Source organism: Scyliorhinus canicula, chromosome 2, assembly GCF_902713615.1.
Source record: "Scyliorhinus canicula chromosome 2, sScyCan1.1, whole genome shotgun sequence".
Classification (NCBI taxonomy): domain Eukaryota; kingdom Metazoa; phylum Chordata; class Chondrichthyes; order Carcharhiniformes; family Scyliorhinidae; genus Scyliorhinus; species Scyliorhinus canicula.
In genome coordinates, this window is record NC_052147.1 from 91,958,531 (window position 1) to 91,976,071 (window position 17,541).

A 17,541-nucleotide genomic window follows, 5' to 3' on the forward strand; every position below is an offset into this window, starting at 1 on the left:
TAAGTAATCTGTCTTGATGATAATGTTACTACATAAGGACATTTTGTCGATGTGCCATTAGTTGGACTGTGTCACACCACTTGGTCCCTACGCCAAGTCACATTACTGCTTCATTTTCCAAAGGACGACAGGGTGGTGCAGTGGTTAGCACTGCTGCATCACGGCGGCGATAACCCGGGTTCGATCCCGGTCCCGGGTCACTGTCTGTGTGGAGTGGGCACGTTCTCCCCATATCTGCGTGGATTTAACCCCCACAACCCAAATATGTGCAGGGTAGGTGGATTGGCCACACTAAATTGCCCTTTAATTGGGAAAACAAGAATTGGGTACTCTGAAATTTATTTTTTTAAAAAGCTTTTAAAAGAAAAAACTGCGGGCAGCACGGTGGTGCAGTGGTTAGCACTGCTGTCTCACAGCGCCAAAGTCCCAGGTTCGATCCCGGCCCTGGGTCACCGTCTGCGTGGAGTTTACACATTCTCCCTGTGTTTGCGTGGGTTTCACCCCCACAACCCAAAGATGTGCAGGTTAGGTGGATTGGCCATGGTAAATTGCCCCTTAATTGGAAAAAATTAATTGGCCGATCAAAATTAATTTTTAAAAAAAGAATTGCAGGGACCCGGGTTCAATTCCAGCGTTGAGTGACTGCCTGTGTGAAGTTTGTACGTTCTCCCCATGTCTGCGTGGGTTTCTCCAAGTGCGCCGGTTTCCTCCTATAGTCCAAAGATGTGCAGGTTAGGAGGATTGGTCATGCTAAAATTGCCCAAATCCCTTAGTGTCCAGTGATGTACAGGTTAGATGGGGTTAGGGAGGGCGGGTTGCTCTTTTAGAGGGTCGGTGATGTCTTGATGGGTTGAATGGCTATCTGCGTTGTAGAGATTCTGTGGAGAGCTTTCTACGTAAGGGATCACAGCTTTCAAACATGGGCTTGACACTTCTATCTCCCCCTCTTTATTTTACATAGAACTATTCTTCCCTTACAATCCCTGTCTATGCCCAGACTAGCTGACAACATTAACAGTAACATTCTTTACTCATTGTCTCACAGTCCAGAATTGACTCTTATTTGTCTCACCACTCAGACTTGTAGGCCCCCACAACTACGATTATTTTTCTTGCATATGTGTGAGTCGCATTAGAAGTGATGGAAGGAGATATTTGGGGCAGTGGAATGAGAAAGAGATTTGTTCTTGATGGGATTGATCGACATCAGTGTGGAAGCTGTCCCATCACCAGTGCACTCGTGACGTGCTGTGTAGATGGTGGAGAGGCTTTGAGGAGTCAGGAGGTGAGTTACTTGCTGCAAGATTTGCAGCTTCTGATCTGTTCTTGTAGTATTTTCTGGCCAGTTAAGTTTCTGGTTAGTGATGATCTCCAGGATGTTGATCGTGTTCAGTGATTCAAAGTTAGTGGTTAGCGGGCAGCGCAGTGTGTAGCATTGCTGCCTCATGGCGCTGAGGTCCCAGGTTCAATCCTGGCCCCGGATCACTGTCCGTGTGGAGTTTGCACATTCTCCCTGTGTTTATGCGGGTTTCGCCCCCACAACCCAAAGATGTGCAGGGTAGGTCGATTGGCCAAGCTAAATTGCCCTTAATTGGAAAAAATGAATTGGGTACCCTAAATTTAAAAAATATATAGTGGTTAGCACTGATGCCTCATGGCGCCGAGGACCCGGGTTTGATCCCAGCCCTGGGTCACTGTTCATGTTGAGTTTGAACACGGGGACATTTTCCCTGTGTCTCCGTGGGTCTCACTCCCAGAAACCAAAGATGTGTAAGGTAGGTGGATCGGTCATGCTAAATTGTCCCTTAATTGGGAAATAAATAATTGGGTACACTTAATTTAAAAGAAAAGTGATTCAAAGATAGTCGTGCTGTGGAATGTCATGGGGCGATGATTAGATTCTTTAGGCCCACTCCTTCTGTGGTGTGTATTTTACTTGCCACTGATTGGCACAAGGGTGAATGGCATGCAGATCTTGGTGTGTATGGATGGCTTCAGTCTCTGCAATTCTTGACTATAATCAGGAGTGAGCATCACCACTTCTGATCTTATGATGGAGGAAGGTCATTGATGAATTGGCTGAATATGGTTGGGCCTAGAACATTACACTGAGGAGCTTGTGCAGCAATGTCCTGCAGAAAAGATGATTCGTCTCCAACAACCGCAATCAACATCCTTTGAGCTGGGTATGTCTCCCAACTATTGGAAAGACTTTCCCTGAAAAAGCTTTTGGCATCATTGATGCCACACCCAGTCAAATGCCTTGATGTCAAGGGTGGTTACTTTTGGCATCATTGATGCCTCACCCAGTCAAATGCTGCCTTGATGTCACGGGTGGTTACTTTTGCATTTTTAAACTGAAGCTGTAATGAGACCTGGAGCTGAGTGACCCTGGTGGAACTCAAACTCAACATCAGTGACCGGGTTGTTGCTGAGTGAGTGCCACTTGCTAGTACCGTCAACAACACCTTCCACCACTTTGCTGGTGCATGACAGAAGGCTGATAGAATTGACCAGGCTCGATTTGCCTGGCTTTTGGTGGGTCATTTTCCACATCTTTGGGTAGATGCCAGTGTTGTAGCTGTACTGGAGCAGCTTGGTTAGAGGAATGTTTAGCTTAAAGACACTAAAACTGGGATGTTGTAGGGGCCCAATGCCCTTGCAGGATCAAGTGCGCTCAGCTGTATTTAATTCTGCTCACTCCACAATGTGAACACATTTCTACTGACTTCAATTGAAATGAAAAATCAGGAAAGTTCAGGCAGGCTATTACTTATTGCGCAATATGGCACAATATCAAAATATACCTCAACCAAAAGAGCCAAATTTCAGAGGGGAGGTGGGAATGAAGGCCCTTAGTATCAAAGTAGCATTTCATAGAATTTACAGTGCAGAAGAAGACCATTCGGCCCATCGAGTCTGCACCAGCCCTTGGAAAGAGCACCCTACTGAAGCCCACGCCTCCACCCTATCCCCCCAGCCCCACCTGACCTTTTTGGACACAAAGGGAATTTATCATCGCCAATCCACTGAGTGTGACATCAAGGAGTCTTAGCAAAACTGAACTAAGTGTGAATCGGGGGGGGACACTGTTAGCTATTTGAGCCATATCCCAGGACATCCCTGCAAGAGTCCCTCAGGCCTGGATCATTGGAGACCAACCATCATTGTTTCATGACCTTTGCGCATAAAGTCAGAAGTGCCGTTGTTTGTCAATGATTGTACAAAGTTATAAAAACATAAAGAAGAGCATTGAAAATACGAGCAGGAGTCGGCCAGATGGCTCCTTGTACCTGCTCCATCTTTCAGTCACATCATAGTGTTATGGGCCAGGGCGTAGAAACTTCAAATCCAGCTTCTTATCCTGAGATTGTGACATCAAGTTCAAGATTTTTCTTTTACAAATTTAGAGTACCTGATGTTTTATTTTCAATTGAGGGGCACTTTAGCGTGGCCAATCCACCTACTGCAGATCTTTGGGTTGTGGGAGTGAGACCCAGGGAGAATGCAAACTCCACGCAGACTGTGACCTGGAGCTGGGATCAAATCTGGGTCCTTGGCGCTATGAGGCAGCACTGCGCCACCCTGCTGCCCCCAAGTTCAAGATTTTTCATCGAGTGAAAACAACCTATCATCATCTACTTAGACCAGCCCTCTTAAGGATTTCAATGAGACTACCACTCTTGCTTCTAATCTTCAGAGAATACAGTGCTATTCTACTCAATATCTCTTTCTAGCACAGCTCAATGATCCCAAGAATCAATCCAGTGAATCTTAATTGAAGCCCTATAAGGCAGGTATTTTTTTTCTTTTTCAGGAGACTAAAACTATGGGGGGTATTCCAGGTGTGGCCTCAGCTGTATGATTTTAACAAGACTTCCTCACTCTAATACTTCAACCCCCTTGTAATAAAGGCCAATCCACCTTTGATTGCTGTAACTGTGTCTTAATTTACTTTGATTTGTGTACAAGAACCCTCAATTTCCTCTGGATAACAATTTTGTTCAGTTCCATCTCTTTTCTCAGGTAATGAAGCAGTCTGTGTCTGCATGCAACAAGACCTTGTCAACATGTGGATCTGTACTGATGTGGCGAGTAGTATGTGCAGTATATTAGAGCCTGGCAATAACCATCTCCAACGAGAGCTTAACCACCTTACCTTGAATTTCAACAGCATTACCTTTGAATCCCCCACCATCTACATTTGGTGGTGGTGGGAGGGAGGTACATAAATACTATAGAAGCAATAGCAGGGCAGAAGCTGTGTATTCAGTAACAGCTTGCTCATCTGACACTACAAGGCCTCTTCACTTCTGACAATGCACAAGTCATAAATGTCATGGAATACTCTCCACTTGCCTGGATACATACAGTTCCAGCCACGCTCAAGGAAAATGATGCCATCCAGAATAAAGCAATATGTTTAATTGAAACAAATGTCACCACCTTAAACACCCATGGTTTCCACCACTATGACTGCAGTGTGTGCCAAGCGCAAGATGCACAGTGACAATTTGACAAAACTTTTTTGATAGAACCTTCCAAACGTGCAAACTTTACCAACCAGATGAACAAGAGCAACAGGTGCATGGGAGAATCTCCAGCTGTAACTTCCATGCCACACACCAATCTGACTTGACAATATATCATTTTGTTTTGTCACTTGGTCAAAGTCCTGGAAATTTCTGCCTAACAGCACTGCGGAAATACCCTCAAGCACACAAAATGTTGCAGTCTGAGCAAGGGACTTGTATTACCTTCTCCAGGAAAACTACTGTCGCGATATCACGGTTGTGTTGTAGTTCACCAACTGACCACTAGGAGTCTCATTAGTATATAAGTGAATGTTAGAGTCAGGTGATCCCTCAGACTGGTTGGAGAGAGGTTGCTTGTGCATGATCATACTGTTATTCATTTGTTGTTTTGTATATAGTTTACCCACAGTTCATGTTAATAAATCGTTTATATCTTTAGCTATAAGTGTTCTTGTAATATAAATCAGGCCATTACAACTAGGAATGGGAAGTTAATGCAGGATGTGCCTGTGACACCCACAGCTCAAAAATAGGCATGTTAAAAATGTGTTGCGTGATGGTGTGACTCTGATTTTGTGTGGAGTATGACTGTAATTGTGTAAGGACTGGTGTGTGGAGGTGTATGTGTGGAGCGATAATGTTGCTGGGAATTGTGTCTTGAGTGACAGGGTGACTGGGGCTGCGTATGAAGTTGTCGTGTGAACATTTCCCTCTAGTATTGTCAACGTTACCATTTTGCTGGTCTCAGTAGGAATCAATTTAAATCATTGAGCAATTATGTTGGGATTTCAGATGGCGGCCACGGTGTGAGTGGTCACACACAGGGCAGCTCCAGCTCAAAGGCATAGAACCAAGCTCTTTTTACCTGAACACGGGAGAAAGTTCGATGGAAAAATTAATCTCAAGCTTGGAGGAGAAGTTCCCCCGGGTGTGTCATGTCTGCTGGTTACCAAACCCGGCAGAAGGTGAAAAACCTGGCCAAGGAGTTGGAAGAGACCTGTGGTGCAGCAGTTATTAGAAGAATGGTGGAGGGGGAAAGGCCAGTGCAGGTTGGTAAGCCCCAGAAGGAACAGTTGTTGGCTTTCATCAGGGAAGAGTTCCGTCAACAAAGAAAAGAGATGCAGGAGGACCGATCAAAGGGGCTCTGGCACTCCTGAAGGGCTCGATGGAAAGGGTCTGAAGGCACAGGGGTTGCAGATCATGAAGGATAGGAAAAGGAGGGAGAAAACGAGCGATTATTGGGCGAAATAGTTGAGGTGGACTGAGTATTCGAGGGTGCCCACCGTGGATGGATTGGCGAGAAGGAAAACATTACAACAACAATTTGGTAGGTTGACGACGGGGAGGGCAATGGGGCAGCTGCGTAGGGTGAGGGGGGTGTAATATGAATATGGGGAGAAGGGAAGTTGGCACGTCACTTATGGAGGCAGGCTGCGACCAGGGATATTTTGAGGCTAGGGACTAGGGAGGCGGTGTCTGAGACGGGGAAGATAAATGAGACGTTGAGGGGATATTACAAGGAACTGTACTGGGGGGCGAAGAGGGGCGGTTCTTAGGTTGGAGTTCCCGTGGCTGGAGGAAGAAAATTGGCAGGTAGAGGAGCCTTTAGGGCTGAGGAAGGTAATGGAAAGCATAAGGGAGATGAAGTCGGGAAAGGCCCCGGAAGCAAACGGTTACCTGAAGGAATTTTATGAGGAGTTTACAGTGGAATTGGCACCGCATTTGCTGGGGACATTCAACAAGTCGCTGGAGAAGGGGGAGCTGCCGGAGATGATGATGCAGTTGACGATTACATTGATATCGAAAAAGGGAAAGGATCCGTTAGAATGTGGATCATACAGGCCTATATCATTGTTAAACGGACATAAAAGTGCTGGCCAAGTTTGTGCTGGAGAGGTTGGAAGGATGTGTCCTGGGGGTGGTTGTGGAGGACCAGACAGGCTTCATAAAGTGCAGGCAGTTCTCCAGTAATATAAGGCGATCGTTGAACATGATTATGACTCCGTCAAGAGGACGGGTACCGGAAGTAGTGGTGTCCATGGACGCGGAGAAGGCATTTGACGGGGTGGTGTGATGATACCTTTTCGAGGTCCTGGGAAGGTTTGGGTTTGGGCCAAAGTTTATGGCATGGGTGCACCTGTTGTATGTTGCCCTAGTGGCGAGCGTACGGACTAATGAGATGAATTCAGAAGTTTCAGGTTGCACAAGGGAACCTGGCAGGATGCCTGCTGTCGCCGCCACTGTTCATGCAACCGATAGAGCCCTTGGCAATGGCCCTTAAGGAGTCGGTAGAGTGGCAGGTGATTAGAACGGGGAGCAGGGAGTACCGAGTGTCACTGTATGCAGACCTGCTTCTGTACATGTCGGACCCGCTGGAGAGCATGGGGAGGATTATGGGCCTATTAGAGAGGTTTGGGGCTTTCTCAGGATACAAGCTGAACATAGGGAAAAGTGAGGTGTACCCGGTGAATGAATTGGATCGGAGAGTCAGCCTTGGTGGGCTACCATTCAAGGTAGCCAAGGATAGGTTCTGGTATTTGGGGATCCAGGTGATGGGAGATTGGCGACATTGCATTAATAGAACCGAACAAAGCTGGTGGAGGAGATTAGGGAGGATTCTAAGCGGTGGTATACGCTGCATCTGACTCTGGTAGGGAGGGCCCAAGTGGTCAAAATGAATGTCCTGCCAAGGTTCTTATTCATATTCCAGCCTCTCCTGATTTCCGTACCAAAGGTCTTCTTTCGGAAGTTGGATACGGTTATTTCAGAGTTTGTGTGACGGAGAAGGTGCCAAGGGTTAAGAGGGCCGTGTTGCAGAGGCAGAAGGGGGGTTGGCGTTACCAAACTTGTTGCATTATTATTATTAGGCGGAGAAGATGAGGTGGTGGTGATGGGAGGGAGAGGGGGCAGAATGGGTTAAGATGGAGAAAGAATCCTGTCAGGGGTCCAGCTTGAGGGCTATGGTGATGGCGGTGTTGCCTAGGCGCCAAGGAGATATTCGGAGAGCCTGGTTGTACAGTCCAGAATTAAAATGTGGAACCAGCTGACAAGGCATTTTAAGATTAAAGGGATGTCGGTGTTAACACCCTTGTGTGAGAATCATGGGTTTAATGTGGGGGAGGGGGAAACCATATGGAGAGAGGAAATGGGGAGAGGTGGGGCTGGCCAGGGTGAGAGATTTGTACCTGGAAGGGAGGTTCGCAAGCATAAAGGAGCTGAGGGAGAGGGTAGAGCTCCCGAGAGGAAGTGAATTTAGATATTTACAGGCAAGGGACTTTGCATGGAAGGTGTGGAAAGGGTTCCCCAAGCTGCCGAATAGTTGCTGCTTCTGGACGTGGAAGGGGTGGACAGTACTGGGGACATATATGGATGGTTGGAAGAGCAGATGGTGAGGATTAAGGAGAAGTGGGAAGGGGAGATATATTAGGAAATGTGGAGTGAGGCATTACGCAGGGTGAACCTGACCTCTTCGTGTGCGAGGATGAGCCTGATACAGTTTAATGTGCACAGATGCATGTGACCTGGGTGTGAATGAGTGGGTTCTTCCAGGGAGTGGTAGACGAGTGCGAGAAGTGTGAGCGAGGACCAGCGAACCATGTACATATGTTCTGGGGCTGTGAGAAGTTGGAGAGATACTGGGTGGGGGTGTTCACGACACTAACAAAGATTGTGGGCGGGGAGGGGAGGTCGGGCCGGACCCTATGGTGGCGATCTACGGGATATCGGAGAAGCCAGAGCTAATGGAGGGGAGGAAGACTGATGTCGTGGCCTTCGCCTCTCTGATTGCCTGGTGGAGACTCTTATTGGAATGGTCGTCAGCAATGCTGCCAGGGGTGACGGCCTGGCTAGGGGACCTATATGACTTCCTCGGGGTGAAGAAAATCAAGTCTGTGCGGAGTCTACACATCCTCCCTGTGTGTGCGTGGGTTTCCTCCGGGTGCTCCGGTTTCCTCCCACAGTCCAAAGATGTGCGGGTTAGGTGGATTGGCCAGGCTAAATTGCCCTTAGTGTCCTAAAAAAAATAAGGTTAATGGGGGTTGTTGGGTTACTGGGATAGGTATACGTGGGCTTGAGTAGGGTGATCATTGCTCGGCACAACATTGAGGGCCGAAGGGCCTGTTCTGTGCTGTACTGTTCTAATTCTAAAAAAAAAAGTACGAACTGGGGTCAGCAGAGGGCTTTTTGAGGCAAGGTGGGGGCTGTTTGTGGCCATGTTTGAGGAGCTGTTCGTCGCAGGGGGGGGGAATGAGGGGGGTGAAAGTGTGCAAAAACCTGTACAGACTGTTAAGATGTAAACACACCACTATGCGATGGAAACAGTTTTATTTCATTATTTTTCTTTATTGAAAGAGGTTACAATATTAAATATAATGGGAAGCAGGGTTAACCTAACATTGCAGTGACACCAGCTCAATTTCATTTAGCACAAACTAATCTCAGCAGTTCACAAAGCACAGTCTAATTTGCATGATTGGTAACATTTTAGTTTTTGGTACTTGGAGCTGGAAATACTAATACCGGTTGTTAAATCTATAGCTAGGATGGTGTTAGTCTGAGGATATACGGTCTATTTTTCGCAAAGACAGATTAACTAATGATAGTAACTGTTCAACCTCTCCCGCCCTCTGGGGTGAAATTGATATTTTTAAAACAATTTCTTTAGCAAGTAGTTTATTTATTCTGATTTATAGGGGTGATTCTTGCTGAAGCAGCATAGAGTGAAGATGTACCCCCACCTGTTTTAAACCAAAGTTGAGCCTACATTCCAAAGAGTCAAGAATGGAGTTAATGATATGTGTGTGAGACAGAGAAATGCAAGGGGATTACTCAGTGACAATTTTGTGAGTGGCATTCTGACAGCTAATTCTGAGAACATTACTCCTAGCCTTGTTTTACCCTGTACGGACCAGGTTCTGTGACTCCCTAGAAATTCACTCATCTCCCACAATGAAGTTCTCTAACCATTGAATCAAGAAACCAGAGACCTGAAGGAGCCTGCTGGGCAGAACTTGAACCTGTGTGTCACCACCTTGAATACAACAGCGGGGGCAGAAAATACTAAACGGGGTGGAGAAATAGTTTGAATAGATATAATAATAATTTTCGCAAACTTAAGATTCAGTGGTAGTGAAACTCTGCCACAAGCAGGAAGAACCCACACCGAATTTACATCAGCTTCTCTATGCCATCCACGGGATCCATCTTGGTCACCTTGAACACATTGATTTCTTTATCTGCAGTCCTATGAACGATTTCCGTTTTAAAATGTTGCGGGAGGAGCTTCTCGTGAAAATCAATGGCTCCCATGCTCTCGCGCATCTTGGAACATATGTAAATGACAGTGTTTTGGTTGCTTAGATGCTGCAGGGTCTGTATCAGAGCGGGAAAGTCCCGTGAGCTGTAGACAATATCTGAACCCAGGATGAAGTCGTAGTTTGTAGGAAACTGATCCTGGTTTTCACCCCAAACAAGGGCAGAGACCGTTGCCCGCTGCTGAATGGGTCCGGGGATGTTGTTGGTGACGTTGAACTTTATTTGATCCAGAGCCATTGATTGATCTGTCAAGGTTACATCTCCACCTGCCAAAAGAATTGGAAATGATAACAAGGCATCTTCACATTGCTTCCTCTTGTCTTTGGCAGCAATTATGTGGCCAAACGATTCCAGGGTAAAGCATACAGTATTAACACAGCAAAAGACATGAAGCAAAGTTTTTAAAAAATAAATTTAGAGTACCCCATTCTTTTTTTTCAAATTAAAAATAAATAAATTTAGAGTACCCAATTATTATTTTCCAATTAAGGGGCAATTTAGCATAGCCAATCCACCTATCCTGCACATCTTTGGGTTGTGGGGGTGAAACCCACGCAGACTCGGGGAGAATGTGCAAACTCCACACACACACACTGACCCGGGCCCAGGATCAAACCCAGGCCCTCGGCGCCGTGGGGCAGCAGTGCTAACCACTGTGCCACCGTGCTGCCTAGATGTCAAGTAAAGTGATGGACGTTTGGAGCTGTCACAATACTGAAAGAATAATTTTACAGCTGAGGGAAAGCAAGTTAGACACTTAAACATAACAGCGATGGAATCATGGCATACAAAATAGTTTACAAATGATCCTGGCTGGGTAGTAGATGATACATTGGGGTATGGGCAGCAATGTGCTTTGTAAAGTCATTCCGGCACAGAAGTGGCTGTTCAGCCCATTGCCAGTTCTCTGTCCCAACCTCCCACTCTACCTCCATAGCCCTGTGAGTTTATTTCCCTCCAGTGTCTATCCAATTTCACTTTGAAATCATTGATCACCTCCTCTTGTACCACCCTCATACTCAATTATGTTTTTTTACATTTATCAACTATTGATTGTTTGGACAGAGGAGCAAAAGGACTGATATAAAGGTTTGCTGCTGATAAATTAAGGGGCGCAGGAAACTGAGGAAAAGTGAGAGATTGCAGCTGGATGTGAGGGGAGGCATAAAGGAAGCAATTACAGTTCAATGCAGATAGATGTGAAGTATATTTTCCGACAAACACCAAAGCTCAGCCAAATCAGTAATATTGTAAACAGAATGGGGACAAATTTTAAGAGGAGTGCTGTGATAAACAGCAAATGGGATTCTGGGTTTTATCACAGTGGAACATTGTGCATAAAAGGAAGTAATGTAGAATCTGTGCAAGACATAGTTTCTGTCAATCCAGTCATTTGAGTTCAATGATTCTGTACAACTAATAGATAGATAGAGAAATACAGCACAGAACAGGCCCTTCAGCCCACGATGTTGTGCTGAACTTTTGTCCTCGGTTAATCATGGAAATTTGGACACTAAGGGCAATTTTTCATGGCCGATCCACCCAACCTGCACATCTTTGGACTGTGGGAGGAAACCGGAGTACCCGGAGGAAACCCACGCACACACGGGGAGGATGTGCAGACTCCACACAGACAGTGAGCCAAGTCGAAATCGAACTTGGGACCCTGGAACTGTGAAGCAATTGTGCTATCCACAATGCTACCGTGCTGCCCTTAATGTATGTAATTCTGCACAACCAACTTTAAAAGGGACAGACATGTATTGGAGATGTCACAAAGAACAGGTTAGCAATGTGGTGGGTGGTAACCAGAAAATAAAAGTGAGGGACAGAACCGATGGATGTCTTTATGCACCAAGGAATTATAGAAGAGTAGGAAATTTTAACATTAAAACAAATTTAAAAGCTTTGTATCTAAATGCAAGAAACATTTGTAACAAACTTAATGAGTTATCAGCGTAAATAAAAACAAAAGGTTATCATTTGGTGGGGATTACTGGAGTTACAGGGAGACCAGATCTGGAAATTGAATATCCAAGGGTACGCAGTATTTCGGAAAGATAGGGTGAAAGGAAAAGGAGGTGGCGTAGTCCTGCTGGTGAGAAATGAAATAGGCACTGGCGATCAAGATGTGGAATCAGTCTGGGTAGAAATAAGAAATAGCAAAGGGAAGAAGTCCTTGGTAGAAGTAATCTATAGATCCCCAAACAGTAGTTCTACATTGGGGCACAGTGCACATCAGGAAATACTGGAGGCTTGCAAGAAAGATATGGCAATGATAATGGGCAATTTTAATATGCACATAGACTGCAGGAATCAAATTGGCAAGGGTAGCCTGGAGGCAGAGTTCATTGAATGCATTAGAGATTGCTTCCTAGAACAATATGTAGGGGAACCAACCAGGGAGGAGGCTACTCTGGATATTGGTATTCTGTAACGCGGGAGGATTAATTAATGACTTCATAGTTAAGGATCCATTAGTAGTGACCATAGTATGGTAGAATTCAAAATTCAGTTTGGGGGAGAGAAAGTGGAGTCCCACACTAGTGTTCCGGAATTAAATTAAGGTAATTACATAGGCATGAGGACAAATTTGGCCCAAGTAGAGTGGGCGGGAAGGCTAAAAGGTAGGACAGCTGATGAGCAGTGGCAGTTCTTTAAGGAAATACTCAACTCCTCACAACAAAATATATCCCAGTGAGGAAAAAAGATGGTAAGTGGGGTACAAAGCATCCATGGCTAAACAAGAGATCAAGGACATTACAAAGGCAACTAAGGTAAGTCATATTGCAAACGGCCAGTAGCAGATTGGGAAACTTTCAAACATAAATAAAGGGATACTAAAAAAGTAATAAAAAGAGCCACGGTAAATTACACAAAAAACCTAGCGCAGAATATAAAAAAGGATAGCAAAAGCTTCCAACGGTATATAAACGGGAAGAGAGTCACTCGGGTGAATGTTGGTCACTTGGAAGATGAAACCGGTGAGTTAATAGTGGGGAACACAGAAATGGCAACGGTGCTAAATCAATACTTTGCGTCAATTTTTATGGTGGAGGACACTAGTACCATTCCTATAGGAACAGGCAATTCAGAGGTAATAGAAAGGGTGGAACTTGGAACAATCAGCATCAATAGGGAAACTGTACTCAACAAACTTGGGATTGAGGACAGACACGACCCCAGGTCCTGATGGCCTACATCCTGGGCTGTTAAAGGAAGTGGCAGCAGAGGTAGTGGATCCATTGGCTATGATATTCCAAAACTCCCTGGACACGGGAAAGGTTCCAGTGGATTGGAAAAATGCTAACATAACACCCTTATTCAAAAAAGGGAGGGAGGCAGAATGTGGGAAATTGCAGACCAGTTAGTTTAACATCTGTTGTTGGAAAATTGTTCAAATCAATTATCAAGGAAGTAATATCAGGACATTTGGAAAGCCAAAGCGCTATCCATCAGAGTCAGCATGGGTTTATGAACGGCAAATCATGTTTGACTAATTTGCTAGGGTTCTTTGCAGATATAACAAGCAAAGTGCATAATGGGGATCCTGTAGATATCGTATATCTGGACTTCCGGAAGGCATTTGTTAAGGTGTTGCACAGAAGGTTGCTACACAAGGTGAGATCACATGGGATAGGGATAATTTATTAGCTTGGACAGAAGATTGGCTGATGGGCAGAAGATAGAGGTCAGGATAAATGGGTCTTTTTCTGGATGGCAAGATGTAACTGGTGCAGTGCCACAGGGTTCAGTCCTTCGGCCCCAGCTATTTAAAATCTTTTTTTTAGATGTATTTTATTCCAAACGTGTCAAAAATACAAAATCATAAATAATCTGGGAACATTTTCCCCAACTCACAATTGTACAGTCTGTACAAGTTTCCCTCCCCAAATCAACGGGCAGTTCCTCGAATATGTCATGAACAATACCCTCCATGCCACAAAGCCCTCTGTTGAACCCCTCGTTTCAAACTGAATCTTCTCCAACTGGAGGAAGTTATACAGGTCCCCTAGCCAGGCTGCTACCCTCGGCAGCGTTGTCGACCACCATGCCAGCAAAATTCTTCGCCAGGCAACCAGAGAGGCAAAGGTACCACATCGGCCTTCCTCCCCTCTATCAACTCCGGCATTTTCGATACCCCAAAAATCACCACTGTAAGGTCCGGTCCAACCTCTGCCCCCACAGTCTTTGCTAGCGACCCAAACACTCCTGCCCAGTATATCTTTTAACTTCTCACACGCCCAGAACATATGTGCGTAATTCACTGGTCTTCGCCCATACTTCTCACACTCGTCTACCACCCCCTGAAAGAACCCACTCATCCTTGCCTTAGTCATGCGTACCCTGAAACACACTATAAACTATATCAAACTCATCCTCACACACGGGGAGGTCAAATTCACCCTGCATAACACCTCACTCCACACTCCCCAACCTAGCTCCCCTACCCAACTTCTCCCATTTCTCATTGATCCTCACCACTTGCGTTCCTCACTGCTCCCCCAGCCACCTGAATATGTCCCCAATCTACCCTCCCCTTCCACATCCGTAAGTCGCAACCGCTCAAAAAGGCATACTTCGGCAGCCTAGGAAACCCTTTCCACGCCTTCCATGCAAAGTCCCTCACTTGCATATATCTAAATTCAGTTCCCTTCAGGAGCTCTACCCTCTCCCGCAGCTCTTCCAGACTCGCGAACCTCCCCTCCAACTATAAATCCTTCAGCCCCACCTCTTTGCACCTCTGTACATACCATCCATTTCCCACGGCTTGAACCCGTGGTTCTCCCGCAGCGATGTTAATACCGACATCCCCTCCATCCTAAAGTGCCTCCTCAGTTGGTTCCACATCCAAATTATGGACTGCACTACCGGCCTCTGTATATCTCTCGGTGCCAGCGGTGGAGCCCCATGTCACCAGGGCCCTCAGGCTGGACCTGCTTCAAGACTCTTCCTCCATCCTAACCCATTTTAACTGCTCTCCTTCCCACCACCACCTCACTTGCTCCACATTCACTGCCCAGTAGTAGTGCAGCAGGTTCGGTAACGCCAACACCCCTTTCTGCCTCTGCCTCTGTAGCAGGACCTTCTTTACCTTGGCACCTTCCCCACCCATATAAACTCTGAAATAACTACTTCCAGCTTCCGGAAAGAGGCTTTCAGAATAAAAATCAGAGCGTCTGCAATACAATTAAGAACCTTGGCAGGACATTCATTTTTACCATTTGGACCCTCCCCGCCAACGTCGGGTGCAGTGTATCCCGCCTCCTAAAGTCCTCCTTTATCTCCTCCACCAGCTTTGTTACGTTCCACTTGTACGATGTTGCCCACTCCCCCGCCACCTGGATCCTCAGATACCTAAACCTATCCCTGGCTACCCTAAATGACAACACCCCGAAATTAGCTCCTCGACCCGCTCTGTTCACCAGGAACACCTCACTTCCCCACGTTCAGAATTTCTCTTGACATGACCTGCCTCCATAGCTTATGGGCTAGTATTCGGCTCACCTTCTCTCCTTATGCATACTGCACCCCACTCGCCCTTCGTAGCAGCCCAACAGTCCTTCCCATCGTCAGCCTATCGAACTGCCCCTGTAATTTCTTTCTCTTCGCCAATCTCTCCACGGTGGGGACCCTTGAATAATTCTTGTCTACCTCGACTGATCTCGCCCAATAATTGTTTATACTCCTCTCTCTTCCTAACTCCGTGTACTGGGAACGAGATACTCTCCCCCCGAACCACCCCTCTTCAATGCCTCCCAGAATGTGGCCACCGATACCTCCTCATTTTGCATCAACTCCACGTACTCCTTAATCACCGACCGCACCTTACTGCACAACCCCCTTTCCGCTAACAGCCCCAAGTCTTTTTTTAAAATATAAATTTAGAGTAACCAATTCTTTTCCAATTAAGGGGTTATGGCAGCACGGTAGCATAGTGGTTAGCACTATGGTTTCACAGCTCCAGGGTCCCAGGTTCGATTCCCGCCTTGGGTCACTGTCTGTGCGGAGTCTGCATGTTCTCCCCGTGCCTGCGTGGGTTTCCTTTGGGTGCTCCGGTTTCCTCCCACAAATCCTGAAAGACGTGCTGTGAGGTAATTTGGGCATTCTGAATTCTCCCTCTGTGTACCCGAACAGGCGGCGGAAGTGGCAGCTAGGGGCTTTTCACAGTAACTTATATGGCAGTGTTAATGTAAGCCTACTGTGACAACAAAGATTATTATTATTACAATTTAGTGTGGCCAATCCACCTACCCTGCACATGTTTAATTGTGGAGGTGAGATCCAGGCAGACAGAAGGAGAATGCAAACTCTGCACAGACAGAGACCCGGGGCCGGGATTGAAGCTGGGTCCTTGGTGGTGTGAGGCAGTAGTGCTAACCACTGTGCCTCCGTGCCGCTCCAAAGTCTCCCTCGGTGAGAGTTTAGATCGGGATTGCCGCCATGTTTTTTTATGAAGTCCACATTGTCCTAGTTGGGGGCATATATGTTTACAAGAACCACTGGTGCCTCTTCATGACACCGCTAATCCATTACATATCATCCCCTCAGGTCCATTACTGTGTTAGTTGCTGTGAAGTTCATCTTTTTTTTAAATTTAGAGTACCCAATTCATTTTTTCCAATTAAGGGATAATTTAGTGTGGCCAATCCACCTACCTTGCACATACGTTCGTCCTTTTGCTGAACAGTATGCCCCCCACCCTTGCCCTTGTACCAAAGCACACTTGATACCTCTCCCCTATCCAGCTCTTTCTCGCCCTCAGTCGGTCCTTCTCTTCCCCCCACCCCACCCCATGGTCCTCATTTCAGTGTACCTCTACCTTCAGCGCTTGGTCAGGTCTGCTCCAATGTCCTGTTAGATGCGGATTGTATATCCCTCCCTTCTACACGACCACGAGCTCTTCGACCAGTTCAGCGCACTCTCTTTTTATTGAAACCTATGTCATTCCCGTACCAGCCTCCCCAAACCAGGTGCCTGAATGTGGTGACTAGGGGCTTTTCACAGTAACTTCATTTGAAGCCTATTTGTGACAATAAGCGATTTTCATTTCTCATTTTGCTATAATCGCCTGCGGTGGTTCCCCTCATTTGGGCCTTTGTCGGAGCAACCTGTGGGCCTGGTCTACCTCTGGGGGTTTGGCGAAGCCTTCTCCAACCAGCAAGTATGTGCGTGATATACTCTGTCGGGTTTCTGCCCTCAGGTAACCCGATAACTTTTTGATCAGGTGGCGGGACCTGTTCTCCTAATCTTCCACCTTCCCCTTGAGTGCAGTCTGGGTTGTGACCAACCTTGCCACCTCAGCCTCGAGCATGGTGATCAGGTCACTCTAGTCGGTGGCTGCTTTCTAAAGGTCCCACACTGTCGCTTCCAGGGTCCCCACTCTTCGCTCTGTTCTTTCGAATGCCTTTTTAATGGGGCCGACATGAAGTCCTCCTTCACAGAGTCCCTGTGTTTTTGCAGCTCTATCGAGAGAAGCTCCATCCACTGCTCTGTCAGTGGGAGGGTTGGCGTTTGTGTTGGTGAGTTCACCATGCTCTGCTCTGATTTGCGTATCTCCTCACTCTGAGGTCTGGCTCTTCCTCTCCGGACGTTTACTATTTTCCCAGCTCTGTGGCTAGTTCAAAGGCATTTCCTGGATGGTTGTTAGTTTGGGGGGGGTTTGTTATTTTGGTACCCTATTTATAGGTTA

General features: G+C 46.4%; 1 protein-coding gene across 1 annotated transcript in view; it reads right to left on the minus strand.

The window, feature by feature from the left end:
- Positions 1–8,861: 8,861 nt before the first annotated feature.
- The window catches only part of LOC119962385 (EEF1A lysine methyltransferase 3-like), a 44,182-nt gene continuing 35,502 nt past the window's right edge, over positions 8,862–17,541 (minus strand). The window contains exon 4 of the mRNA XM_038790346.1: positions 8,862–10,114. Within this exon, the coding sequence (XP_038646274.1) occupies positions 9,702–10,114 (413 nt within the window). The 3' untranslated portion in view covers positions 8,862–9,701. The remainder of the gene's footprint in view (positions 10,115–17,541) is intronic.